Source organism: Hirundo rustica, chromosome 13, assembly GCF_015227805.2.
Source record: "Hirundo rustica isolate bHirRus1 chromosome 13, bHirRus1.pri.v3, whole genome shotgun sequence".
Classification (NCBI taxonomy): Eukaryota; Metazoa; Chordata; class Aves; order Passeriformes; family Hirundinidae; genus Hirundo; species Hirundo rustica.
Genome location: NC_053462.1, coordinates 1824636 through 1852141, shown reverse-complemented (window position 1 = coordinate 1852141; position 27506 = coordinate 1824636). Strand labels below are relative to the sequence as shown.

At 50.4% G+C, this 27506-nt stretch overlaps 2 protein-coding genes across 9 annotated transcripts in view; both read left to right on the top strand.

The window, feature by feature from the left end:
* Window positions 1-1018: 1018 nt before the first annotated feature.
* SCAMP5 (secretory carrier membrane protein 5) lies at window positions 1019-8295 on the top strand. 5 transcript variants are annotated; one of them, XM_040077501.1, is made up of 7 exons: window positions 1019-1137; window positions 2661-2736; window positions 3006-3134; window positions 4836-4992; window positions 5644-5745; window positions 5906-6023; window positions 6133-8295. In XM_040077501.1, the coding sequence occupies exons 2-7, from the start codon at window positions 2730-2732 to the stop codon at window positions 6325-6327; spliced, it is 708 nt and encodes a 235-aa protein (XP_039933435.1). In that variant the 5' UTR covers window positions 1019-1137; window positions 2661-2729; the 3' UTR covers window positions 6328-8295. The 5 variants fall into 5 exon arrangements, with proteins under 5 accessions (XP_039933435.1, XP_039933438.1, XP_039933437.1 ...); XM_040077504.1 differs by having other exon boundaries at window positions 1130-1364; XM_040077503.2 differs by lacking the exon at window positions 1019-1137 and adding an exon at window positions 1740-1915.
* Window positions 8296-9570: 1275 nt separating this feature from the next.
* The window catches only part of PPCDC (phosphopantothenoylcysteine decarboxylase), a 34885-nt gene continuing 16949 nt past the window's right edge, over window positions 9571-27506 (top strand). For 2 of the 4 annotated variants that reach the window (XR_005703091.2, XM_040077817.2), the window contains exons 1-5: window positions 9571-9805; window positions 11319-11483; window positions 16322-16417; window positions 18660-18788; window positions 20514-20682. Coding sequence is in view for 2 of the 4 variants with exons in the window: in XM_040077817.2 (XP_039933751.1) it covers window positions 11331-11483; window positions 16322-16417; window positions 18660-18788; window positions 20514-20682 (547 nt within the window). In the remaining 2 variants the exon portion in view is untranslated. Of the gene's footprint in view, window positions 9806-11318; window positions 11484-16321; window positions 16418-18659; window positions 18789-20513; window positions 20683-24060; window positions 24675-27506 lie in introns of those variants that run through there. The other 2 variants (XM_040077818.2, XR_005703092.2) reach the window with 2 other exon arrangements.

Genomic DNA, 27506 nt, shown 5'->3' with positions numbered 1-27506 from the left:
CACATAATGCTTGCCATGCCCTGGGTAGGGGTCACTGCACCCCTGCCCCACAGAACTCCCATCCCTATAAAGCACCCCACGCCCCATAGAGCACTCCCAGCCCTATAGAACCCCCATTCCTGTAAAGCCCCCTAAGCCCCACAGAGCACTGCCAGCCCGACCATACCCTCAGCCCTACAAAGCCCCCCCAAGCCCCATAGAGCATTCGCAGGCCTATAGAGCCCCCATTCCTGTAATGCCCCCCCAAGCCCCATAGAGCACACCCAGCCCCATGGAGCCCCCATTCCTGTAATGCCCCCCCAAGCCCCATAGAGCACACCCAGCCCCATGGAGCCCCCATTCCTGTAATGACCCCCAAGCCCCATAGAGCACACCCAGCCCCATGGAGCCCCCATTCCTGTAATGACCCCCAAGCCCCATAGAGCACTCTCAGCCCCATGGAGCCCCCATTCCTGTAATGTCCCCCCAAGCCCCATAGAGCACACCCAGACGCATGGAGCCCCCATTCCTGTAATGCCCCCCAAGCCCTATAGAGCACACCCAGCCCCATGGAGCCCCCATTCCTGTAATGACCCCCAAGCCCCATAGAGCACACCCAGACGCATGGAGCCCCCATTCCTGTAATGTCCCCCCAAGCCCCATAGAGCACACCCAGATGCATGGAGCCCCCATTCCTGTAATGCCCCCCAAGCCCTATAGAGCACACCCAGCCCCATGGAGCCCCCATTCCTGTAATGACCCCCAAGCCCTATAGAGCACACCCAGCCCCATGGAGCCCCCATTCCTGTAATGACCCCCAAGCCCCATAGAGCACACCCAGCCCCATGGAGCCCCCATTCCTGTAATGACCCCCAAGCCCCATAGAGCACACCCAGCCCCATGGAGCCCCCAGCCCTTTAGAGCCCCCAGTAAAGGCCCCGCCCCTTCCCCATGGCTCCGCCCCTCCCTCCGGCGGCATCAGGACCCTGGACAGCGGCGGGCACTCTCGCGAGAACTCGGAGCTGCCCATAGCCCGGGCGGCCGCGGCGCCACAGTCTCGCGAGAGCGCGGTCGCTGCGGCAGGAGCGGCACCGGGCGGGCGGGCGGCCGCCGCCACCCGCCGGGAACCGGAGGGGACGGCACGGGCTACGCCACGTGGTGAGTCCCGGGAGTGTGGAGAGGGGAAACGCCTCGGGTGAGGGCGCTGGATGCTCCCCCCGAGGGGGCTGACCTCCCTTTGCACCGACCTCCTGCTCTGCACCCCACTTGCGGGGGGGGATGCGCGGTGACCCTGCACACGCGTGGGTGCACCGGGGACCGAACGGGGGTTGGGCCGCCCTTCTCCCCGATCCAGGCCGCTGCTGGGAGGCTACGCCGGCTTTCAGGTGGGGATGCGTGGGGCACGCAGCCCTTCAGGCGTGGGAACGCGCGGGCAGCCATCCACGGCGAGGCCGAGCCCTGCCTGCCCTCCCCAAACCCACCCCACGCACCAGAGGGGTTTCTTCTCGGTGCCATCACCTATGCGATCCCCCCCTCCTTTTTCCATCCACTCCACCCTATTCCTAATTTTGCAAAGAACCCCCGCGCGAGGTTATCGCTGTCCCGGTGTTTCCGCCCCACGGTGCGCAGGTGTGGGGTCGGGAGGTGCCTGGCCGTGTGTCCCCGCTCCCGACACACGTGGGTAGGGGCGGCCGGGCGGACGTCACCGCGCCCGAGGAGCTCGTATTTATAGCAGCGGCGGGATGGGAGCTGCCGGGAGACGGCGAGCCCTGGGGCGTCACCGTGTTTTTGGCGCTAGAAGGTGCCCTGGAGAGAGCCCCCAAATCCTCCCGGCAGCGCCAGGCACAAACTGCCGGGACCCCGGGAAATGTGGGAAATGTGTTGGCCGCTGCCAGCTCTGTCTGGATAGCTGGGAAAGGGCAAAACCGGCAAGCAGGTGGGGATACGCCATCTTCACGCTTCGATTTAAAACCTCAGGTCTTAATTTTTTTGCTTTAATTCGTCATAATTTTCACTTCTGGCACGGAACTGAGCATGGAATGGTCTGGGATGGTCCTGGGATGCCGAGCTCCCCCATTTCCCACCTGCATGCTCTGGAATGAGGTGCCAAATGACATGAGTAATTGTTAAGCCAGGCACTCAAGTGACTCATTAGTGACAATCGCCACTGATTTATTTTTTTTTTTCAGCTGATTTCTCTGCTCTGATTTCCCCGCTCCCTTTTTGGCCTTGTTTTTGGCTTGGGCTTGCACAGATGGCAGCTACGAGGCAGCCAGGTAGTCCCCTGTGCTGGAATTCAGCAAAAATAACAATAATACATTTTTTAAAGAATTGTTTTGGGGCCAGATAATGAACTTGAGGGTTTCAAACTACCCACAGCCACCTTCTTTCCCTGCTGCCCTACCTGGCCCTCTCCTGGATGTAGGTCAGTTGGGAGTGGGAGGCCCCACATTACTGGATCCTCGTAATCTTCTGCCTTAACTGGTACATAAGCCTGAGCCAGAGGAGCCAGGATTTATCACACTGCCAGCCAGGTGCCAGCCTGGATATGTGATAGTCCAGAGTGTCCCAGAAGTGAAGCAAACTGCTGTCCTTGAGTTGTTTTGGAACGGGGGGATGGTGAAGGCTTTTGCAGAGGTCCCTGACTACTTCACTCAGCCTTTTCTCTCGTTCTCCTCCAGCTCTGCTAAAGCTCCCACGTTTTCCCAAGTGTTTTTCCTGAGGAGCAGAGAGGCTGAACGAGTGCCGGCATGGCAGGTACGGGGGGCTCTGGAGATCATCGTGGCCTCTACTGGCCAGAATGTCACCTCCTTAGTCACCAGTGGGGTGGTGAATGTCCATGGCTGTGGGATCCACGTGGCCAGTGAGGGCTGAATTTGATCCTTTAGGGTGGGTTCGTGGTGGTTTCTGTGGGAAATCCTTAACTCCTGTGTAAAACACGTCAGTTCTTGGGGTTATTTAGGAAGCCTCTGGGTTTTTGTTCACCTCTGGGCAGTGCCTGACACCAATGAAACTTTTCCTTGCAGAAAAGGTGAACAACTTCCCTCCCCTGCCCAAATTCATCCCCCTGAAGCCATGTTTCTACCAGGACTTCGATGCGGAGATCCCGCCGCAGCACCGGACCATGGCCAAGCGGCTTTACTACCTCTGGATGCGTGAGTGGCTGCGTGGGAATGGCTCCAGTAGGATTTGTTTGCCTCTCCAAAGGCTGCTCCTCAGGGAGCTGCCAGCTGAAAGAGCAGGGCAAGGTCAGGGGAAGCCCTTCTGCTCCTCAAGGCCTTGGTGTCTCCTGTCAAAACTCAGGAATGAGAGGTGGGCTGCAGCATCCCAGGGATCCCAGCCCTTCCAGACTCCAGGATGGAGCTGTGGCACTGGCTCAGTGTCCCAGGGTCATTGGTGGTGATGTTGATGTCCTGCTGTAAGGAGGAGACGGCTCAGACTGGAGGGCTGGTGTGCTTGCTCCCCAAAATGTGGAGCTGGAGGCTTCCCAGAGCTTGCCTGTTCCTCTTGCATGCCTCTGTGTGCCGTGCTGTGCTAACAGAGCTGTCACCAGCTTCCAGCTCTTCCAACTATCCTGGATCTCTCTTCTTCACCAGCCCTGGGTGGGGAATAGAGCCAGAGGGAAAGGTCACACCCCAGCATAGGTGGAAACGTGCACAGCTCAGGGCAGGCTGGCACCAGCATTTCATTTCTTTTTAGAAGGACTTAGCTCCCTTATCAGGCATTTCCCCTGAACTTTGGAAGCACCAGTGCCCAGGGAGTGCCTTGTGCTTTAGGGGCAGGTTAGGAAGAGCTAAGCTAACACCACAGAGGTCGTGTGTTCCTGCTTTTGGCATGGCACCAGGCTGGCATCCCTAGGGCTGCGTCCCGTCAGGAAGGTGACCCTGGTGTAGCTTCATCATGTCAGGAGGGTTTGCTTGTCTAAGTCAAGGGGGTAAAAAAGTTGTACTTCCCCAGGGAAGCTGTCTTGGAGGTATTCAATTCCTTCCCCATCCCAACCAGGATGCTCTTCCTCTTAGTGTAACAGAGCTTGGTCCTTGCTCCTCAGTACAAGCACCAGCTCCCAGAGCCAGCTGCTGTCCCTTGCGTTTTGCCTCTTGAGCTCCTCTCTGGGTCATTTTCTCCCCACCAGCCCCTCAGACACCCAGCACAGAGTGGCTGGAAGGTCCCTTCGTGTCCTTTAGAGCAGTGCAGGCAGCTGAGCTCCTTCCCTTGCCAGCTGCAGCTCTCAGGCAGGCGGCAGTGGGAGGGCTTTCGTTCTCGTCGAAATAATGAATCATTCTCCGAACTCGGAGGCGTCAGAATGCAGCTGAGCCTTCTCTGCTTTGTCCTGTGTCTGCTGAGCTGGGATTCATAGTCGGAGCCCTTGTGTGGCCTGATCCCAAGCAGGGGTGGGCGAGGGAAATGTGTCACCCCCTGAACTGGAGAGGCGGGGTCAGGAGTTCAGGATTTTGGCCCTCAGTGGTGCTCGGGGAGCTCCTGCACAAGCTCCTTCAACAAAGATGTATCTGGAGCAAGCAAAAAACTTTGCCACAGCTCCTCCAGTTTCCTTCTGTTAGTGGAAACATGTCCTGGCTCCATAGGAGAGGGAGGATGTGACTCCTGCCAACCTTCAGAGCCCTGGAACTGCTTAGGGAATTACAACTCTGAGTGATACATTGATTTTCCTCCCGTTACACTCAGCTGAGGCCTGACCCCCTTCGGCCCAGCCAGCCTGGGAAAGTGCTCCCAGCTTAATGTAAGGGAAGCCCAGCTAGGGCAGGACTCTGAGGCTGCATCCCTGGGGTCGGGGTCCTTGCTGTCTCAGTGCCACCCTTGCGTCCGTGCTACTCTGCTCTGTGTGTGTGTGTTTGCAGTGAACAGCATCACCTTGGCGGTGAATCTCGTGGGCTGCCTCGCGTGGCTCATTGGAGGCGGCGGAGCTGTAAATTTTGGACTGGCAATTCTCTGGCTCATTCTCTTTACGCCCTGCTCCTATGTCTGCTGGTTTAGACCTATTTACAAAGCTTTCAAGTAAGTGGTCGCACCTGAGCCTGGCTTCTTTCTGCCTTGTTTTCCTTCGGAAATGGTCAGTGTTTAGCTTGGGGCGTTGCCTGACTAACTGGGGGAGTTCCTTTTTGTGCAGCCCTTTTGCTTTACTTTCTAACCTTCAGAACCAGAGTGTCTGGGATTTCCTGGGGGCCAAACCCCCATCAGGCGATGTAAGGACACTTTCCATGTTCCTCTGTGCAGCGGTGGGGGACAGTGGTGAGGATGCAGCTGGGCTGCCACTTTACCTCTCATCCCTGAGGCATCTTTTATATTTTTCCACGAATCCTCAAGGTGCTTGTATGGATTAGCCATGGTGCTGAGGTTAATCCCCAAATCTAGACAACTAGAGGTGTGTTTATTCCCCATGTGGGCTGGTGTGAGCCAAGAGCCATGTCCCTACACAGATGTCCTCAAGCCCAGCTGACTGAGCCATAGAGAGGGTCTGGTGCCCCGTGGCTTTCCCAGGTGCCCCTTGACCACCTCCAGCCTCTTGCAGTTTCTCTTTTGCCTTTAATTTTGCTTTTCATCACCCTCTTGCTAAACCACGGCCAGGTCGGATACGTAGGAGCATCTCCCTTCCCTTGGAGTGCAGCAGGGTTGGAGGTGCAGGGGTGACTGAGCCTTCTCTTGCAGGACAGACAGCTCCTTCAGCTTCATGGCCTTCTTCTTCACCTTCATGGCCCAGCTGGTGATCAGCATTATCCAGGCAGTAGGGATCCCTGGATGGGGAGTCTGGTAAGAGAAATGCTGCCATGTTGGGTACAGGGGTGGTCACCGTGGTGTTTTAGCATCCTTGCTGGTTCTCTCCTTGGGGAATATGGGTTGAGGAGCTGGGAGGGCTGCTGGCAGTTTGGGAGAGCCGGTGAATGAACCAGTTGTTTCCATCTCCTTGCAGTGGCTGGATCGCAGCGATTTCCTTCTTTGGGACCAACGTGGGCTCGGCTGTGGTGATGCTGATCCCCACCGTGCTCTTCACAGCCATGGCAGTCTTCTCCTTCATTGCTCTCACCATGGTACGGCAGGAAAATCAGGGGTTCTGCATTGCTTCGGGTGGCCCTCGCTGCCACCCCGGGAGCTCTGCGCCGGCCGCAGGCACTCAGCCCCTCTGGATTTTCCCTGCAGGTGCACAAGTTTTACCGGGGCAGCGGTGGGAGCTTCAGCAAAGCGCAGGAGGAGTGGACCACGGGGGCCTGGAAGAATCCCCACGTGCAGCAGGCGGCCCAGAACGCGGCCATGGGGGCGGCGCAGGGCGCCATGATGCAGCACGAGACGCAGTACTCAGCCACCCCCAACTACACCTACTCCAACGAGATGTGAGCAGCAGCGGGACTCTGTCCTCGGGAGGAAGAGCTGGGGGGGAAAAAGGGAGGAGGAAGCCTGAGCCGAGTTTCTGCAGCTGACTCAGAAAGTCAGAGTGTACAATAATGGTGGTTCTTTTCCCGTCTTTGTAACAAGATCCTTTGGGGTTTTTTTCTTTCCTTTTTTTTTTTTCTGTTTTTCTTGTCTTGAGCTCTTCTTTTCTCCTTTTTTTTTTTTTTTTTTTTTCATTCTGAAGAGGCCATGAGTTGACCTGCAGGGCTCTTGTTGTGCGTGATAGTCAGTGTCCATTCACGTGTCTTCTTCTTCCCTGTGGAATAGTGTACAGTGGTGGTTTTTTAATTACTGTGGTGATAGGTGTACGTTAGAACCTCATCAGCCAAAAGCCCCCCCCGTGCCCCCAAAAAGGGAAAAAGAGCAACCAGCACCCATCTTCCCTCTTGGAATAAGCCTGAACCACGGGTTTTTGACGTGCGTGAGTTTTCTCTTTCAGTTGGTAGTGTCCAGCCACTTGCCACTGTCTCAGCAAGGGCAAGCAATCCTGGGAATTCTCGTTTTTTCTTTTGCTTTTGAACTAGCAGGTGGCTGACTGAATTAGCATTAAAAAAAAAAGGGAAAAAAAATATAAGAAACCCTCAATCCTGCTGTTGATATGCTGGAAGCCAAGAGATTCCTAATCTACACCCTGGCTCAGGATCTACAACTTCTCTTAGTGTGTGGTGTTGTAAGTGAGTAGTTTACACTTTGACATGGAGGACCAGTGCGTGTGTATGCGTGTGTGTGCGTGTTGGGGAGCAAGGACAGGTTTTCCCTGCGGGATACAACCATCCCATTCCAGATTCTGCATCCTGAGTCTGGTTCTTTTAAAGGCTTCTCTTTTGAAAAGCAGCTATAAAAGCAACAGAGCGTTCCTCAGAGGACCTAGGCTTGGGCAAGGCTGCGGGTCAAATCTTGCCATCCCGTATCCCAGCACATCCAAACAGTCTCCTTGCTCATGGAAACAGCCAGGCCAAGATTTGTCCCCATTAGCTTGGAGGTTTGTGCTAATTTAAGTCTCTTAAGGAAACCTCCAGGCTGGAGAGAAGGAGTCCTGCTCACTTTGTGTTCCTAAAAAGCGTAGTGAGGTGTGGCCATGTGTTTTCCTGGTGCAGAAATCCCTGTCAGGCCTGAATCCCCGCCCAGTTTGGAGATGTTGGACATTAAATAATGATCCTGCATCCTAGCAGGAGGCAGCTGAGCTCAGAACAACACTTCTTGGGGAAGGTGACTGGCACACCCTGGAAGAGATTATGGGTGGGAGCATAAATGGGATGGATGCTGCAGGGCAGGAGTAGGGAAAGCTACTTCTCTGAGATGCTTTTCAACTCTAAATGCACTTTAAATAAGCCAAATTTTTCTCCAAGTCCTCGAAAAGCAGCCCAAACAGAATCCAATCCAGTATCTCCTGCCTGGCACAGGGAAGGAGCTCAGTGTGCCACCAGCCAGGACTGTGCGAGTCCGCAGCCCCTTATCTGTCCCCTCCCTTCCTCCAGTGATGCTTGGATGTGACCCCTACCCCTGAGAATCACCTGAAAAAGGACCTTCTCTTCTCCAGCAAAGCACACCAAGACGAGTTTCCTTTTTAAGGGTATCATCCCAGTCATTCTGCAATAGGCAGTCTCTTGACCAGACTAAAATGCAGCTACTGATAAAATGCCTGTCTCTCTGTGTGTGTGTGTATATATTTATGTATAAAATGTCAGGAGAAAAGTAATCCTTTGCTAAGCCTATTATGTACTTAATCAGGTTTAAATATCGTGCAATCCATTTCTAGCTCGCCTAAAAGTGACTCTGCCAAACCACGTGCTCTGTCATCTGTGTCTGAGAAATGATGAATTAAGTGACTTCACGTCTTGCATTGACAGTAAGATGCATCAATAATAATAACTGTAACGAGCTGTAACTAACAGACATTGCTTTAGCACCTAACCCTCTTCTCCGATGTGTCTCCTGAGTGTGTGATCGCTGAAATGTTGCCCCTGTGGCTCCAGCCAGGTGGGAAACTCAACCCTTTGTTCTCACCTTGATTACTTGTAAGCTGTCCCTGCTCCAGGTGGGGCTGATGTGGTTGTGATCGAAGCGTGGCGCTCCTGAAGCCCACGGGGTGGGAGAGATGGGGTGCTCCCGCTGCTGGGCCTCCTGGGATAGAACACACCTGGTGTTCTCCTGAGGTCACCCTGTCGCCTTCCATGTCCTGCAAGTCTGCAAAGCACAGCTCTCTGCCTCCTGCTGTCCTTGTTTATAGCCAGTATCAGAGGGATGTCCAAATAACTCCTGCTTTCGAGCAGGATCTGCAAAGGGCTGGGTACCACGTGCTGCCCCAGATCTGTCAGGCCCACATAATCATGGAATGGTTTGGGTGGGAAAGGACCTTACAGCTCATCCAGCAGGGAGACCTTCCACCATCCCAGGCTGCTCCAAGCCCCATCCAGCCTGGCCTTAGACACTTCCAGGGATCCAGGGGCAGCCACAGCTGCTCTGGGCACCTTGTGCCAGGGCACAATTCCTTCCCAGTATCCCACCTAACCCTGCCCTCTGGCTTGGGATGCCATTCACCCTCGTCTGTGCCTCAGACAATACTCAGTCCTTTAACCCACCTTCCTCTGCCAACTCTGTGTGGCTGCCCTGAATCCCATAGGAAAGGTTTCACTCCTGGTCTCTTACACTTTCCTCGGCTCACTCCTGTCAGTTGAGAGGCCCTCAGACCCTCTCCTCGATGCCATTCCCCACACACCGAGTTTTTTTGGCCTTTGTTACATTCCAAAACCTTCCCACGAGCCAGAATCCCCGTTAAGACTACTTCCTGAGCAGCCTGAAGCCACCTGCTTGCCCTTGGTGAGATCCCTCGCCTGGGCACGACTGGGGCACAGAGGGGCACAAAGCCCTCCGGGGTGGCGGCACAGCCGCCATAAGCCGAGACGGGGTCGTGAGGGACCGCCATGACACCCCTTCCACCCGCCGGCCGCGAGGGCGCGCGCGCTGCCCCAACCAATCAGCGCCGAGGGCGGGAGCAGTACTCACCAATCAGCGCCGTGGGCGGGAACAGTACTCGCCAATCAGCGCCGTGGGCGGGAGCAGTACCTACCAATCAGCGCCGTGGGAGGGAGCAATACCTACCAATCAGCGCCGTGGGAGGGAGCAGTACCCACCAATCAGTGCCGTCCGTGCTCCAGTTCCCGGCGCCCCCCGCGGTTCCCGGTGCGCTCTCGGCCCTCACACCCCTCCCGGCCCTCGGGCCCCCCCGGCCCTGCCTCGGGCGGTACCGGAGCGCTGTTTGTTTCCTTCTGGGAGCCCGTGAGGCTTCTCGGTGCTGTCGTGTAGCCTTTTGGAGCCGATCCCAGCATCGTTACCGCATTAAAAGTCGATTTCATTAACCTTTAGCGGCCTTAGGGGTAAAGTGCTTGTTTTCTAGTGGCTGCTTCCCCACAGCTGTGTTTGGGTAAGAGGAAAGCGCGCCCCAGCACTTTTTTAATCGTTATATTACGTATATTATTTTACATGCAGCTTTTATTATAATCCTTTGCCATTATTTTCTAGTTTTGACCACTATTTTGCTATTTTTGCAGTTATTTTTAAATTTATACCATTTTAAAATTTTCACCCTTTTTCCATTGTTTTACCACATTTTCTGTTATTTTGCCATTTTAATAATGATTCTATAGTTTAACACTTTTATCCTTTTAATCATTACTTCATAAGCATTTTGAAAGTTTCCTATTTAAAAATTTACATTTTAATACCCGACCTTTAATTTGTGGATGCTCAGGCAGAATTAATTGTGGATATTTTGGAAACATCCTAAGGATGCTTTAAGTAGATAATAATTTAAATTATTATTAATAATAATAATAATCTGGGTTTAATTGGATATAGATAAATATGCGAAGCATGGCGGTAGCACTAAAATCTCTCAGCCAATGTCCTGTTACATTTCCTCACCTCTTAATTTCGCTTGCTAATCAGCAAAGCTGAAATTGGGCTTTTAGTGCAAGGTGTCCCTGCCCATGGCAGGGGCTGGGACTTGGTCTCTTTCATTTCCCTTCCAACCCGAACCAGGCTGTGATCCTGTGAAATTCCTGTCTCCAACCTCTGAGTTGCCTCCAAAAATCAGGGCAGCCTGTGTCCGTATTTTTTTTTTTTCCCCCCACCCAAAGTGATTCCAAGCAGATCAGTTTAAACAACAAAGACCTCACTAAAATGGAACAAACTTTACTAGATGCAGTGATTTTTCAAGAGCTGAATTTTCTCTTTGCTACTCAATCATTAATTGATTATATTTGAGATACTTGCATCAATTTCCCCGCCAAAGCATTAACTTCTGATTTTTATCGGTGTGGCAGCAGCACAGGGAGGCCAGGAGGAAGCAGCAGACCTGAATTATTGCTGCTAGGGAATAATTTCTAGTGCTGCTGTAAATGTTTAGGAGCACAGTGAGAAACAAGATGGTTGTGCGTGCAATGAGGCCCCACATTTTTAATTATTAAGACATCTCTGTGCATTTATTAATCACCAGAGAGTGCAAAGGGAAAGCAGCTCAGCAGGGATTTGTTTGCCTTTAGAGAACTTGGTGTAAACTTTTATCCCAAACTGATTTATTTATCTGTCCTAAATTCTGGACCGTGTTCAACGTGTGGGAGTTTTAACTTTGGGGGGCATGAACTTTACCAGGGCACTTTTGTGGCCTCTCTGCTCAAGTTTTAGGAGTCTGTTTCCCAATATCCGAGAGAAAAACATAATTAAACATTGAGCTGCCCTTAAAGTTCTGCTGGTGCTGGAAATCCTTGTGGGATGAGTGACATTTGTGGGATGACCCAGAGCCATCCCATCTTTCTGGATGACTCTGGGTCCTGCAGAGTCCAGGTTAGCTTCGTGCCTTCAGGAATGCGATGGGGTTGGAGCTGTCCTTGGAGGATCGGTTTGTCAGGTGTCTTTGTTTCCCTGTGCCCGCGCAGTTGAACTGGAGCATGGAGCCCATCTCCCTGCCAGAACCAGGCAGTCCTGCGGGAAACAGCTCATCTGTGGCACAGGAAAAATTCCGTGTGCTGGTGGGAGTGACTGGAAGCGTGGCTGCCCTCAAGCTGCCCCTGCTCGTTGCAGAATTGCTGAAAATCCCTGGGGTGAGTGAAGCTGTTGGTGGAGCTTTGTAAAGCTGGAATTACCCTTGTTTTGAGGAGAGATCACGTGGCTTCTGCTGAAATGACAAGTTCCTCCTTGGGGGCTCTTTAGTTCAAAAGTTTCTGTGAGGAGGATTCCACCTGTTTTTAATTTTTTTTTTTTTTAATATAATTTCATACTTGAAAAGGTCTTTGCTTTGGGTGGGGTTTTTTTTTCTGGAGTTTGTCCTTGTCAGTCAAGTTATGGGATATGGTTGCAGACAGGGGTAATGCTTCTGAAACTTGAAATCTCCAGAGTATTGCAGATTTCCATGGGTGTGGTGTGGCTTTTCCAGATGTGATCCAGAAAGGGAAAACAGACTTTGTAAAACCAGAAATGGAAAACACAAGCTGCTCTATGTGTTTGTCTAATATTTTTTTACTGTTTGGTGTCTGGAGTAACAGAGGTGCCCAGCAGAGGCCACTGGTGACTGATCAGGGAGGGAAATGTGCTCTCTTCTGCTGTAGGATCAAGTTAAACATAGAAAACTCTTAGGTTTTTAGAAATGGAGGAAATATTTTGGAGCAGTGAAAGAAAAAAGTGGCAGGGGCAAGAGGGTGCACGGAAATCTGCAGATTTATTGATTAGATTGCATTAATATCTTTTGGGATGACTTGGGAGGCTGTGCCTTGTGGGTGCATTGACTAGAGGCAGAGGAGGTGCTGCTTTATCTGGTTGATGTTGATATCCAAGCTGGGAAGGGTGCTGGAGGTGAGGCATGTGTGGCAAAGTGAGGCCTCAGTTAATTTATGACTTGACCTGAAGTGATTAGTGAGGTCAAAGGTCCCAGCCTGAAGCAGGAAAGACAAAGAAAAATGACATTAAGGAATGAGGTGACCAGCCCAGAGCCAGTGATAGTGATCTTCTAATCCTCTCCCTCTTGGATTAGCTTGGCTCTTTTCCTTTCTCCTCTGCTCCTGTAGCTTGGAACATCCTCTGTGCAGGTGACAGGCAGAATGTAAATGACCCGTGGTAGGAATGTGACCTAAACCCTTTGCTTCTCTCTGAGTGTTTGTTTCATAATTAAAAGCTGCAGACAGCTGGACTCAAACTCTGTGCAGCCCCAGAGGTCTGTGACATCCAGTGCAGACTTTGCGGCCACTGGTTTTAGGGCAGAAAAAGCAAAAGTGAGACATCCAGGAGTTTATAAAAGCTTATTAATCAAAGTTATTTACTAATTTCTGCCGTTTCAAGGCCTGCTGAGTCAGTGTAACTTTCCCATGGAGTTTGTTGAGTCCTGCACCAGGCTGTTGCATCAATTTCTTTACTGCTGGAGCAGAACTTTACAAAGCAGGCAGGGCAGGAGCAGAGGAAAGGCTTTGATACCAGAGGAGATGTGGTCAGAGGCTTGCAACCAGGGTGGTTAGTTCAAATTGTTGTTTTGCCTGAAATGGTCTGTGGTGAGTGACTTGGCAGAGTGATTTTGCTGCTCATTAAACTTTAACACCTCCTCGAGGGTGCCAGTGGATGTGACAGCTCACTGCCTTTTGCTTGACTTGTCCTTGACTAATCCTGGCAGTGTCCAAAGCCAGGTTGGACAGGGTTTGAAGCACCCTGGGATAGTGGGAGGTGTCCCTGCCCATGGCAGGGGGTGGAACTGGAGCACCTTTAATTTCATTTCCAATCCAATCCAGTCTGTGATCCTAGGATAAAGAAAGGCAAGGACAGACTTTTTTGGTTGGCAAAATGTTTTGTTCTTGAAGGTCTAGGATGTCACCTGGACTTCAGGTTTAAATCACATCCTGTCCCTTCATTGTGCACCTCCCAGGCAGCCTCTGCCTCAGCTTGTGTGTGCCATTTAACAGAGGAGCTGCTCATTCTCTGTTGGAGTCCAGGGCATTCCTTTGGTTGCCCTGGAGGGTCAGGGACCTGGGCAGGGGGGTCTGGGACCCCAGCCCAGATCCCAGAGGGACACTGGCTTTGATCTCAGTCCATGGGAAAAACTTCCTACACTAAGAGAAGGTTTACAGGCCACAAGAATGTGAAAAAATAGTAGTTTAGCTTATCACAGGGTGAGAAAATAGTAATTTTAGATTCCTAGCATTGAAGTGAATGTGGACAAGATGGAGAATCTGGGGTGTTGTCTCCTTCTTCTTCTCCTTCTCCTTCCCTCACTCATTGCTGCATTGACATGGCACAAAGTAGTTAGTGAGGATTGGGTCAAAGTAAAGATGACCTTTTTAGTAATAGTGATAGACATTGGTAAGAAATAGTAAATAGAGAATACGTAGCAATTAGTATAAAAGACAAGGACAACCCAGCTCAGGGGGAGACGTGAGGAATCCATGCAGCTGCAAACATCTTGTTGGACTCTGAGAGAATTGTAAGATAAGAAACAATAAACGAAGTATGCAACATTGAAAAATCTAAACCTGAGAACTCCGTCTCTTCCTTCGGCTTGGCTCAGAGCTGTGCAGGGGAGCAAAGGACCCTGAAACCACCTGAAAAACGGGGAAAGCCCCCGACAATTCTCGTGTGCTCAGGCTATCTGGGAAGATTTTGCTGTCAGAACTGAGGAAACCATTAAAAAATAATCACGTGCACCTCCTTAGCCGGGCAGAAGGGGCTGTGCCAGGAGGATCCTCTATCAGAGACAGCAGTGTTGCCTGAAGACAGGAGAGCAGTTTTGTGGTAAAGTTTGTTTTGGAGATTTGACTTGAGCCAAAGACTACTAACTAACGTAAGCTGTCTCCAGTGAGGAGTTTGCATGTGGCCAGACTGCCTTTGCTGTTGAAGATATGCACAGGCAAACAGAGGGTGTGCCAGGTAAATAGAAAGGATAAACTAGGTAGGCTGAAGTGATCTCGAGAACACCGACCTCTTCCCAGTCTAGCTGGAGGGACTTGAAGGACTTGCTGAGAACAAGGGAACCAGGAGCCCACCCCAGCAGGAAACCTTCATTAGGGAGAATATTTAACTCAAAACAACTTTCTTGGGGGTTGGTGGGACTTCAGCCACCAGTACTCAGACTCCTTGAACATCCCTCTGGAGTGTTCTGGCCTGGAAGGGTTGGATGAAGTGCTTGACAGCCAAAGCTGTCCTGGGCTTATGCTTGGAAGAAATAAATATTTTTTTCAATGGTACCATTTCAGAGAGCAGCCATCCTCCTTCCAACTGCACAGTGGCCTTTAAACCCCCCAAATAAATAAATTTTCTTGCAGACCGAGGTTAGCACCTCTCCTGAGGCACAGCGGAGCGGCGATAGCGCCTTTGTGGGTGTCGCTGCTTGGCTCGAGCAGCTTCCTGTGGGGTGAGGTTAGCGTGGAAATAATACAGTGAGCTAATGCCTGTGAGCGTGGTCTTCACACTCAAAAACACTACAAACACCTGTGATTCCCAGTCTGGGGTGCTTTGAGAAAAACAGATGTACAGTACCAAAAATGTCTTTTGCAGCTGTATTATCCTGTCACTTTTCCTTCAGAAAATGGGGGAGGTTACCAGTGGCCACAGTATGCCAAGGCGGGGATTTTCCACTGCTCCCAGCTGTTATTCCACTCTCATAGGATGCAAGGAGCCAACACTGCCTCATTCCCAGTGGAATAAATGGTGTTGGGAGCTGGATTAATGTGCTCTATCACATCACTGCTGCTGTTGCAGAGAACTTCTTGGTGCTTGGAGGTTTCCAGCAGTTGATTGTAGCAAGGAGTGCACACACTGAGTGCCTCATCAGTTTTCTACCTCAAGGCACAGTTATCCAGCAGGAAGGAGCTGCTGGTGGGGCTGAGTTCTCCCCATCTCACTGTCAGAGCAACAGAACCGTGCAGTGCGTTCTGGGAGCTGCTGGAAGGAGCAGGCAGTGGCCAATACCATGGAAGAAGGATATTTTTCACTGTAATCAGCAGCCTGAGGTTCATCTTCCTCATTACCAGTCTTTGGAGTGCTCCATCCATGTGTTGGCCTGCCTGTTGGCTGGTTTAGGGAACATCCTTGGCAGGAATTGCAGCTGGAAGTTCAGCTCCGTGTCCTGCATGGGCAGTCAGGGCATGCAGAGCTGACACTGGCTGATCCCGGTATGTGGAGGACACCTCTGGTTCACTGCCTGTGGCAGGAGGTGTTGGCAACGTTTATCGCAGCTGCAGGACACATGGAAAACAGGGAAAAACCCCATTTTCCACTTGGGAAGATTTCTGCAGGAGGAAATGAGAGCTTCACCTCAGCACCTTTTGTGTGTCAGATAAACATCAATAAATGTAGTTTCCAGTGGCTTTGCAGGTTTCTTTGAGATTTCAGAGAGAACCCTTGTTGCTCTGAGATTTTTAACCTTCTGATTGTTTGCATTTTTGTAGTGGAGTCTCTCATGAATTGTAACATAAACAAAGTGATTGTTTTCACATTCCTTTTTGAGGAGGGACAATTAATGGATTTCTAGTTTGATTAGTGGGGTCAGAGAGGTGGCCACCTCATTCTCCAATCCCTGGTCATTGTCCAGAATCTATATAGATCAAAGTTGAGAAATAAACTTCTCTTCTTTTTGCTTTAACTACAGACTGTGAGTCTCATTCTTTTTGTGTCCTCTAGCAACAAACCCTCATGTGTTCACCCACTCTGTCTCTTTGTGTGAAAGCCACTGGTTGCTGCACACAAACCCTATGCTATGGGCACACCTGCACAGAGGTTTTCCCTTTTGCTTGGCAGGTGAGGACCTGCCTGTTTTAGGTTGACATGAAATGAGTTTCTGGCTCCTGTGGATGCCTGTGATGGCCTGGCCTTTCAGCCATGAATAGGGGAAGCTCTCTGAGAAGGCACAAAATCTTCAAAATTGTCCTCAAGTCTAACCAGTGGTCTTTTTCTTTCTGCTTAGCTTGAGGTGAAGGTGGTCACTACTGAGAGAGCAAAACATTTCTACAGTGTCCAGGAGATTCCCGTGGCCCTCTATGGTGATGAAGAGGAGTGGCAGGTGAGTTGTTCCTGCAAGTAGAACCATTCCTCTTAAGTTTTTTTGCAAAAAACCGCACATAGTTCTTTTTTTAAACCTGGGCCAAGACTCGCTCCTTGGTCTGGTAATGATGTTTGGAGTGTGGCTTTTGAAGAACGTGCTGTAAATGAGGAGGAAGAGAGAGGCTGCCCTGATGCATTGCAGGATTTTGTCCTGCAGCAGTCAGGGAGGGTAGCAGTCTCTCTCTACCCTGGGCCCAGCTGCTCTGAGAGGATTGTCAGGAAATGTCAAGACAGCCACTGCAGAGGCATGGTGAGCACGTTTGGTGCTTGTCATGAGTCATTCTTGTCACGCAGGCAGCAGCTTCATTCTCCTTAGCTCAGCTGTCAGGGCTGTGAACACCTCTGCTCCCTGTGAAACGGCTTTTTCTCCTGACTGCCGTTTTACTGACACACTTTGAGAGTCCTTGAGGAGGAGGAGGTTCTTTGTACAAACATCGAGATTTGTTTTTCCATACATTTCATCCCTGCTTTGCCGTGCTGATCTGAGCACAAGGTGCTCTCTCCTTAGCCTTATTGCTGCTCACACATGAGCATTGCTTTTAAGCAGTCAGAAACACGCCAATGGCAACAGCCAGGAAGCTTTCTGGCTGGTCTCAGGGATTGGTGGATACCTGCTGGATCCCAGGGTGCTACAGCCTCAGGCGGTTATTTCTGAGGAGCCCCCAGTGGGGTGATAGAAGTGGTGGAGCTCAGGCTTTGAGGTCTGCTGGCACACTGGAGAGCAGGCACAGAGCTCTTGTGGTGGGAAATAACCACAGAATGGTTTGGGTTGCAAGGGACCTCAAAACTCATCCAGATCCACCCTCTGCCATGGGCATGGACACCTTCCACTATCCCAGGTTGCTCCGAGCCCCATCCAACCTGGCCTGGAACGTTTCCAGGGATGGGGCAGGCACAGTTGCTTTGGGCAACCTGTGCCAGGGCCTCTCCACCCTCACAGGGAACAATTTCTTCCATTATCCAATCTAACCCTGGCACCTGGGAGCCATTTCCCCTTGTCCTGTTGCTCCAGGCCCTTGTAAATAGCCTCCTTCCATCCTGCTGGCTCCTTCAGGCACTGGAAGGACACAATTAGGTCATCCTAAAGCTTTCTCTTCTCCAGACTGAACACTGCCAGTTCTCTGAGCCTTTCCTCATGGAAGAGGTGCTCCCTCCCTCTGATCAGCTTGATGGCCTCCTCTGGGCTCACTGTGACAGCATCTCTTTGTGAGATACTTTGCTCTGATAATAAAATGACAAGAAAGAATAGAACTGAGTGGAGGAGGTGGGAAAGGTGTTCAGGAAGCCCCAGCTTTTCGGATGCTGCCTTTTTGTGGCTTCCCATGACTCAGAGAAGGAGCAGTTTGTGGCCCTGATGCAGCCCGTGCTGGCCTGTGGTTGGGTGTCCTCTGGGGAGTAAGCAGCTGATGCTGTTTGCTGCTTCTCAGGACTCCTTCCCAGTTGACTGAGCTGTTAAGACCAGGGTTCTCTTGAGAGACTCAGGGCTTTAGTGAAAACGGAACTATTCACTCAAGAGTGAGTGTGTCAAGGAGAAGCTGTGGCTGCCCCATCCCTGGAAGTGTTTAGGGGTTGGATGGGCCTTGGAGCAACCTGGTCAAGTGGAAGGTGTCCCTTCCCATGGGACAAGGTGAACTTTCCGGTCTGTCCCAAGCCAAACCATTCTGTGATTCAAAGAGCTGAGACAGGAGGGAAGTGCCAGACTGGATAAACCTCATCCATTGTGGAGAAAGCCAACAGGACACTGTTCTCTCCAGTACTCTGGAGGGTTCCCTTTGCTGCTGTGAGTGTGAGTAGGGTTGTGCATCCTAATTAAACGTGACTTGTTCAGTTAGGGGTCTGTACCTCATGAGAAGCCAGTGGGCAGCTTCACTTCAGTGTGAAGCTTATAAATCACGTGGTTCCCCAGGAAATGTACCTCTGGTTTGGGTCTGCCTGGCTTAGCTGGCTGAAGGATGGAGCTCTTATAGGAATCATTCCAAAGCTAAGGGATGCTGTGGATGGGGTCAGCTCTTTGCTGTGAGTTGAAACCTGTGGATGTGTGAATCATCTTATGGGGAAAGGATGCCCCCGTCCGCTGATTTGCTGCCCTCCCTTCAATTCCATGAACATAATTCCATAGGAATTCCATAAGGAACTGTTTTCTGAGGTGGGATGGATGAGGTGTGTGAGGGTTTGGTGCTCCCCACCTTGTGTCCCCCCAGCTGTGGAAGGGCCGCTCAGACCCCGTCCTGCACATTGAGCTCCGGCGCTGGGCTGACCTCATGGTGGTGGCACCTCTGGACGCCAACACGCTGGCCAAGGTGGCCAATGGCATCTGTGACAACCTGCTGGTGAGTACCCAGGCTCTGCCTGCCACTGCTGCCACGCCTCAGGACTGCCTGACCTTGGTGCTTCTGCAGCACCACCAACAGTGCCATTTGCACGTTCTGCTCCCTCTTCATCTGCTCGTCTCTCACTTCCCCAGCACGGTTCCACTGCTCCTTCTCTTTCCTTTCCTGACCTAATCCCTTCCCACTCCTTGGCTCTGTCAGTCTCTTGTCTTATTTCCCTGTCCCTGCTTTGTGTCTTTCTTGCTTTTTCTGGAGGGTGGTATTTCCTTCTGCCTCCATCCTCTCTCTGTGTCACTCCTCGTACACACAAACACATGCTCACTCACTTTTGAGTTCCTCTACGTTTTTCAATGCAATCTGGAAAGACACCTGCGAGATCAGATAAAACTGTTTACTTCCTGCTACTTCACCACCTCCCTCACGTAACATAGCACAGACTTTCAAACACGCTCATGCCCACTTACCTCCCAGTCTCTGCTACAGAGGCTTTTGCTTGTTCAGGCTTGTTTTTTGGTATTTAAAGTGCTCTTGAAGCTCTTCAGCCTAATCAGAAAGTGTATTAAAAGGGAATGTGCTTCATTGTTGGGTGCTGGGGACCTTCAGTGGGGGCTGAATGTTTTGTGGCCAAGCATGAACAACACAAAAGATCTCAGGAAGCTGCAGATCTGTGTGACCTACAGCCTTTTGGCCAAGAAGTGCATATAAAAGAATAAAATCCACCCAGAGCAGATCACTGGGGATCTGAAAGAAGCCAGAAAGAGTCGTGGGAGGGACAAGCAATGTCTTGTCCTTCTGGGTCTCTTGTGGGTGATTTAGCAGAGGGAAGAGCTCAGGAAGGATGTCAGGGATGTGTAGCTTCACTGCCAATCTTGAAGAGCCTTGTGGAGGGAAGAGGCAGCTCCAGGGAAGGAAAGTGAGTGCTGGAGGTGCTGGTTGGCAGTTCAGAGCAGATTCCATCAGATTTCCTTGTGCTGGGAGGGGTTCAAGTCACAGGGTATAAAAAAAGGATGGGCAGGGTTCCTGTAAGGACTCTGATCCGGGCTGCTCCCTTGGAAGTTCCTGTGTTTGAAATGCTGCAAGGCCTGGGGAATCTGATGGACATTACACTAAGAGCAACCAGCATTTATCTTTCCAAGGGGATGAGGTGATCCTGGATTATCTGGAAGTGCTGAGGAGTCAGATTTGATTGCCTGTAGCACACAGGAGCTGCCAGATGCTTTGTAACCTGCCAGCATGTCCTGCAGCAGCCCAGATGCTTGTGCTTGTGTTCTCCTCTGTTGTGTCCTGGAAGCAGCACTGCTTCCCTCGTGGGGAGTTATGGATCCAGCTGGCATATCATGTCAGAAAGACTCATTGCCAGCTTTCAGTGTTTAGCTTTGCAGCTGGCTTATCTGAAGTGTTGCCCCAGGGGTTTCTCTGGAGCCGATATGATCTGTGGCCACCTCTCAGCTTCTCTGTCTCTCACACAGTCTGTACACATCCCATTCCAGCTTGGTTTGCTCCATCCTGGGCTGCTGGCTGGAGCAGGTGGGATTTATCCTCTGGGTAGCCTCTCTCATCTTTCCTGCCTGTCAGAGATGAGCTTGGCTGGAATACGCTACAAATTAGTCTCAGCCCATGGGTTAGTCCAGCTGCGCTGACAAAACGACAGCCAGGCTGGAAAGGTGCAGCAGAGGGATGGGAAGGAATGAGGAGATCCGAGCCCTCCCTTGGCTTCTCCCGCAGACTTGTGTCATCCGCGCGTGGGACCTGAGCAAACCCCTGCTCTTCTGCCCAGCCATGAACACGGCCATGTGGGAGCATCCCATCACAGCTCGGCAGGTGGAGCAGCTGAAGGCCTTTGGCTACACGGAGATCCCCTGTGTGGTGAAGAAACTCGTGTGTGGAGATGAAGGTCAGTCCATTTCCGTGGCTCCTGCCCTTTTCCCTCTCTTGGCCTGGAGGGATGCGCTGCCTTTTGCTGTGTGGCCACGGAGATGTCGAACTGCCACGGTTTGTACAAACAAGCTGGAGCTTTGCCCTGTGTTATCCCTCGTCATAAATTTTTAAGTAGCCTTAAGAGCTTCCAGCTGAGCCTGATATTGAACAGAAACGCTCATTTAGGAAGAGAGGAGATCAAAGAGGAGGAAGGTTCTGTGGCGAGGGTTATCAGCCTGGGGTTTGGGTGTCCTGACTTTGCCCTCTGCTGGGACTGGGGGCTGTTTCCATTGTGCCTCAGTTCGTCAGCTCCGTCACTGGGGTTAAATCTTGTTCCTGAGAGCAGACAGTGAGAAAATCCCTTTGCAGATGTGGCTGGGGGTGGACACGTATTTAACGTTTGTTGTTGTTGTTGCCTGGGTTAATTTTTAGCTTCCCAAACAAGTTTTGTTACCAGAGTTGTGTGAAGTGAAAGAGGGGTGTGGAGGAAGTTCAGATTCAATACATTTAGCTTGCAGTGCTAAAAAATAATGGTCTCATTTGAGTTTTAGTAGCTGCTTTGAATGGAGGTATTTTGACTTTTGGAAAGAGTTTTGATGAAAACCATTTGGATGAATGGATTTGCCTTTTTATTACATTTCATTGGGCAAATCTCTGTAAAATGTCCCCCAGTTCCAGCCAAAGCCTGCACAGTACTATGCACCTACTTCTGTGTAACAGCCCCAAATCCAGCAGGGTTTTAACCAACCTCTCAGTCCATTAAACAGTCTGTGACAAAGACAGGGTGTTAAAATGTCCCTCAGGGTTAAATTCTAGGCCTGGCTTAGTTTTGGAAACTTTAGGTAGATGCAATGCCTCTAGAGATTTATACTTTCAGAACTGAAAACGAATAAATATTTACAATTAGGTAAGTGTAGTCAAGTAACTCAGACATGAGATGAAATATCCTGGATGATTAGCCTTCCACTGGGATTTTAGGCATGATTACATCAAATTTCTTCATATCCAGCTCAGCTGTCTCAGCTTTGAGAGCAAACTCCTGAAGGAGCTTGGAGGAGAGGGATGCAGGGATGGCAGGAGCAGCCACATCTGACTGGACTCCACTTGTGCTCGTGAGTCAATTCCCAACAAGAAAGATCTTGATGGCAAACATCAGGACTTTTCCTGGCAGCTTGTAGGGAGATCATGGCAGGGCACTAATGGAGTCCATCTCTCTGAAGACCCAAACTAGTCTCCACAACTGACTTTTTTTCACCTCTTCCCCTTTTCTCAGGCCTTTCACCCCAAAGCCTCTCACACTCACTTTGGTGTTGTGGCTTCCATCCACGCAGGGGTTTCCACACAGGCAGCACATAGCAAAGCTCACACGTGTGGTGCAGGAGAGGCTCAGTTTGCACCAGTTTTGTCTGTTGACATTGTGGTTTGTTTTGCTCCAGGGGGTTTCTCTTCCTCTCCCCGTGTGGTTGGGTCTCACCTGCAATGCACCAGATCCTCACTGCCCCCAAGTTTTACCTGGATGTTTTTCTCCCTTAGTAAAGGGCAGGTTTAGACAGAAAGTCCAGCTAAAAGAGTTAGAATACCAAACTGAATTTCTTGACTGGATAGTTTCCATGCTGCCCTTACCTTCATCATCCTTGGCTGGATTTCTAGAGACTGGCACACTGGTAAGATTTCCACCTGTAGGCATGAGCTGTGCTGTAAGAGTTTGCTTTGCTAAATCTAAAAATCCAGTTGTGAATTGCCAGAGATGTTGGAGCAGTGGGTGGTGGAGTAAGAAGGCAGGCCTTGGAGGTGTTCTAGAAGGGTGTAGCTCTGCTAAATCATGCAGAAGGAGTGTCTCTTGACAGCTGCAGCTCTTCTCCCTGAGCTCTGCTAAATCATGCAGAAGGAGTGTCTCTTGACAGCTGCAGCTCTTCTCCCTGAGCTTAGTTTGGAAAGACAGGTGTCTGCCATGGAAAAGCCAGAGCTTCCCTTGGAATGAGAATGTAAACCCCTTCCTTCTGAAATCAAGGGACTTTCAGGCAAAGATATAGGAATAGGAATAACAGTTATTTACTAGGAATATTAAAAATGTAGTAGTACCGAAAAAGCAAAACGAAGAAAAAAGAAAATCACTCCCAGAGTCAGAACACAACCTGGCACCCTGTTGGTCAGGGTGCTGGTCACAGCCCAATCAAGTCCTCCTGCAGTGACAGATGTGGTGCTGTTGGAGTGGAGATGATCCTGTAGAAAGTCCAGTGGTGATCTGATAGGCCCGGTGTTCCTCCGGGAATCCAGTGCAAACAGGCTGCCTTGCTGTTCTGAATCCCAAGTTTTATCCAGGTTGGAATGTTGGGCTCCTCCTGCTCAGTGGAGCATCTCCCAGTGGGATGATGGAATTTTATCAGTCATGTGGTGTGCCTCGATGGCCCATTAGCAGGAGATATCCCCTGGAGGGAGGATGGGTCCTGGAAGAGATAAGAACACTGCTCCTCCTGGTTTAACAGCTGGGCCATTATCAGAAGACACCCGCCCCCTCCCCCCTGGAGCCATGAGGAATGGGTCATAGAAGAGATAAAGGAAAAAGAAAGAAAAACACCTCCCCAACGGGTTTCAACAGATGGGAATGGAATACATCTTGCATTGACAGGAGAGCAGAAGGGTCCAAATCTGCCTGCAGCTTGTCCACAGGATGCTCCAGACCTCTGGGGATTTACAGGTCTGAAAAAGAGGAAAACGACACTTCCAAGAACTAATTTCTGCTGAGCAGTAAATTATGAGATCAATTAGCCAGCAGGAAAAAAAAATCAAGAGAGACTCCTTTTCAGTCTTCCAAAAGAGACAAATACCTGTGGGAGAAGCATCTTTCCTTAGCTCTGGGCAAATTAGAAGAGTGAATGGCTTCAGTTCGAAGTGCTGAGTTCAGCACACAAGGTTAGACAAGGTGATTTAATCACCTCGGGCTTTAAAATTCTGAGCCTGAGTTAAAAACTGTTTCAAAAGGAAGCAGCAGCACAGCATAAATTAGCTGTTCATCTGGTAGATAACCAGGCCCAAAGGAAAAGCCTTTCCATTTTGTTCTGTCCAGCACTCAGCCTTCTCCAAGAGTTGCACCCAAGAGTCAGGCTGGTGGGAATCCACAACAGCTTTCTCTAACGGAGGTCCTTTCTCTCAGGCAGAATCGTGGGAATGGTATGGATTTGTCAAGTCTTTCGTATAGGCAAAGACCATTTCAGAAAGATACTGCAAACACATAATTTTGAATTGAAATATGCCTTGGAGAAAGGAGGTGAGACAGGGAGTTTTGCTCCACACACCTTTTCTTAGGTTGCCCCCACCCTGGGTTTCACGATATGGTTTTGCTCTTGCCCTGCAGGCCGAGGTGCCATGGCAGAAGTGTGGACCATCGTGGAAACAATTAAAAGGACCCTTGAAGAACGGGATGTGACAAAGCAGAGCTGATGTTTTGGCATGTAAATGGTGGTTTTGTGCCTTCCTGATGGTTCTGAGATAAAGCCAGCAGGAGGCTGGGCTCAGCTGCCCTGGTACCCATGGCATGCATAACTTTAGCTGCTCTTCAACAGAAGGAGCCAACGGTTGTCTTCCAGCTGGTGCCAAACTGAAATGTGGTCCCTCACCACAGCCTTTCAAAAACCAGAGCCCAGAATGTGCTGCTTTAGTGTGGAAAACCCTGTGGTATCTTGGGAGTAACGTTCCCTTCCCAAGGCTGCTCAGCCCCCCGTGCTTTACACCTGCTCTGTTCTGGGCAGGCTGCAGAAGGTGTTTGAGCTCCAGTGGTTCTAGAGAGGAAAAGGCACTGCAAATTCTGATGCAGGGTAATTCCAACCCCTTCTAGCAAGTGTCTCCTGGACCATTCCTGCTCTCCAAAGCCTCATCCGTAGCTGTGCTGGCTGCACGTTCCCAGCAGGAGTCACTGTCCAAAAAGCGTTTTCCCTCTGGGACCTCAATAAAAAAGAGTTTTTAATCCTGCCCCTTGTGAAAAAGAAAGTTCACTTTCTTAGTAAAATCTATAAGTTTAATAAAAGTACAAAAAGTAGTGAGACAATTAGGAGACAGACAAGGAAAAATAGTTAACAGCTGGGTGCTTGGTGTGCAGCCAGAAAGCACATCCTAACTCAGAAAGCACTTCTTTAAATGTACCAGGTTGTTACATATTCAAAAGGCCCCAATGCATTATTCAAACATTCTTCTTGAGTTTGGATTTCCCTGTTCAGTTTCAACTCCCCCCAACCATTTTATCGTGTAGATCCATCTGCAAATGGCTCCATTCTGTCTGATAGCATAGGTTCAATAAATCCCTCTCCTGGAGTTCTGGTCCCACCATCTTCATCTGGAAAAGATACTGATAACAGAGGTTCAATAAATTCTTCCTTTGGAGCTTTGGGGTCTGTCCTCGTTATCTTCATCCAGATAATCCAAAAATGTGGGGAATTTCCTGATTATCTTTCTTATTCTTCTGGATTAGTTACAAAAAGCATCTTACATCACATGGTTTCTATTTTAATTTTATGCTACAACTTAGAAATGTATATACACATTCATCACATCACTAAGCCCTGTTCATAGCAGAAAATAAAAGAAACTGCATTAATACAGAAAAACCTTCCCGCATGATACATATAGCATTCTTTTTAATATTTGTGAAAAGCCAGCTTTATAATGTGTATCTATAACACCCTGATGAGTCACCTCTTGTCACTGCTTTGGGAGGTGTTCCCCAGGCTGGATATTTGCTAAGTTTGTTGTGTCTGCTTATGGTTTTTTATCAGATACGGAGAAAAATGGACTGAAAGGAGCTCTCCAGTCCTTTTGCCATTTTTAGCTGTTGTCTGGAGAGGGATGCAGGTATCGACCTCATTCCAAAGTGCCTCCTGCCCATCTGGGTGCCCCAGTCAGAAAACAAGCAGGCCAGGCCCTCATGGAAGCCAAGGGCAGGTGTTTCCCATGGGAATGGAGTCAAACTCCCCTTTGATGACCTTTTCAGCTTGAAGATTAACTGCCTGCCGTGAATAAATTGGGAAGTCCTGTGCCCTTGTGGGCCAGACCAGGCTGGGCTCTCCAGTCCAGCCTTTCCTTGGGAGCACGCTCTTGCTCCTGAGGGGAGTGAGAGCTGTGGAACATGCTGCTGTAGCAGAGCACTGTTGACCTGCAGAGTTCATTTTTTACTAAACCCGAACAAATTTGAGGCCTTGGGTACGGCATGTGCATCCTGCCTGCAGGGGGGAAAACTCCAGCCTGCTGTGCACGAGGGAAGAGGTCACTAGGTTAGGTTTGCTTGACTTACCCATCCCACACAAATAAAACCTCTGAACTTTCCCTGTTTTGGCTCTTCCACTGACAGAGGTCCAGGAAGTCACAATTTCTGAGGAGGATCCTGGTGTGAGCAGAGCTTGGGGCTCACACAGAGGGCTATAGTGGTGTTGTGACTGTGACTTCTGCATTTTGCCAGGATTTATGGAGTGACCACCATCATTTGCTCGTGTTCTCAGCTCTCAGCCTCTCAGAGGACCTTCCCTTAAGCTCCCTGACAGTAGCAAAGGTGTTTCTGGCTTCCATGAGTTTCGATGGTGAATGGTGTTTCTGCTGCTCGCAGGGTAATGTATGTTTTGGCTGCTACAATTGGCACTTGTCCTTGGGGCTCTTTTGTGGCTCTTTCCTGTGTCTGGAGTTCTTTATCCCTCCTCCTGGTCCCTGGCTTGGCAGCACCGGAAATCCAAGAGAGATTCCTCTATCCCAGGACAAAACACCACGGCCCTGATAAGAGCCTTCCTCTCTTCCAAGCCTGCTTTTCTGCTTTGAGCTGCTCCAGAAATGTTGACAAGTGATCCTCTGTGCAGTTACTGTGATTTTTTCATTGGAAGCAGGTGTGATAGCATTCCAGGCTGGGATAAACCTGTGCCCAAACCACCTTTCCTTCAGGGCAAGTAGAAGAAACAGTTACGTTCCTTCTGGGAGGCAGGAGCAGCTTCCAGCCTGGTACAGGGGAGGTGCAGCAGCCCACGGGCAGGAGCTGCTCCCTGTGGAAAAGGAGCAGGAATAGAACTGGGGGAAGCCCTGTCTGCTTGAGGAGGTGACTTTGGGACAGTGTTTTTCTAGGATGAGGCTTGGGCTGGTGATGAAGGACCTGATTGCAAATCAGGGCTCTGTGCCAGCTTGGGAAATAGGCTCTGCCAGGCTCCTTAGCCAGTGAGGTCACCCAGAGGTGTTGAGGGATGGATCCCTCAGGGCACTCAGGCTTCCACCTCCATCCCTCACAGGGCAGGCCCGAGACGCTTCCCATGAGCTTTTTCTTTTCCTTCAGCTCTTTGTGAGCCACACGCTGATTTTTTGTTTCGCTTTCCCATGAAACTCTCGGATGACTGAGGCAGCACCCCCACGAATCCTGCTGCGTTGCAATTTCATTCATCCTGCTTAAAACTCTTTCTCTCAGCATGGCTTGGGAGTGATAAAGAGCCTGGACAAAAGCTGAGTGAAGGCAGCAGCCCACCTCCTTTCCTGGGCTTGGACATGCCTCTCAGCATCCCTGGCTCTGGCTGCTTCCCCCCATCCCAAAATTGATGGGATCCCTTTGCTGCTTGGATTTGGGGAGCACTGGAGGAGGATGGAGATGCCATGGTGCTGTTTTGGTCTGGCTTTGATCAGGAGTTGGCTCCCTAGCTTGATTTGGGATAGGAATTGCATCATCTCACGTGCCTGTCCCATCCCACTCCTCCATCTTGGGAGCCTGCAGCAGGAGAAAAAACATCTGAAAACAGTGACAAAACCTCCCCATATTTAGACTTTAAGCAGCGGTGTCTCCGT

Bases quoted from the DNA above. Each gene is read 5' to 3' on its own strand.
- SCAMP5 (XM_040077501.1), top strand. The intron at 4,993-5,643 runs GTAAGTGGTCGC...CTTCTCTTGCAG, and splicing joins CCTATTTACAAAGCTTTCAA to GACAGACAGCTCCTTCAGCT. The intron at 5,746-5,905 runs GTAAGAGAAATG...ATCTCCTTGCAG, and splicing joins ATCCCTGGATGGGGAGTCTG to TGGCTGGATCGCAGCGATTT.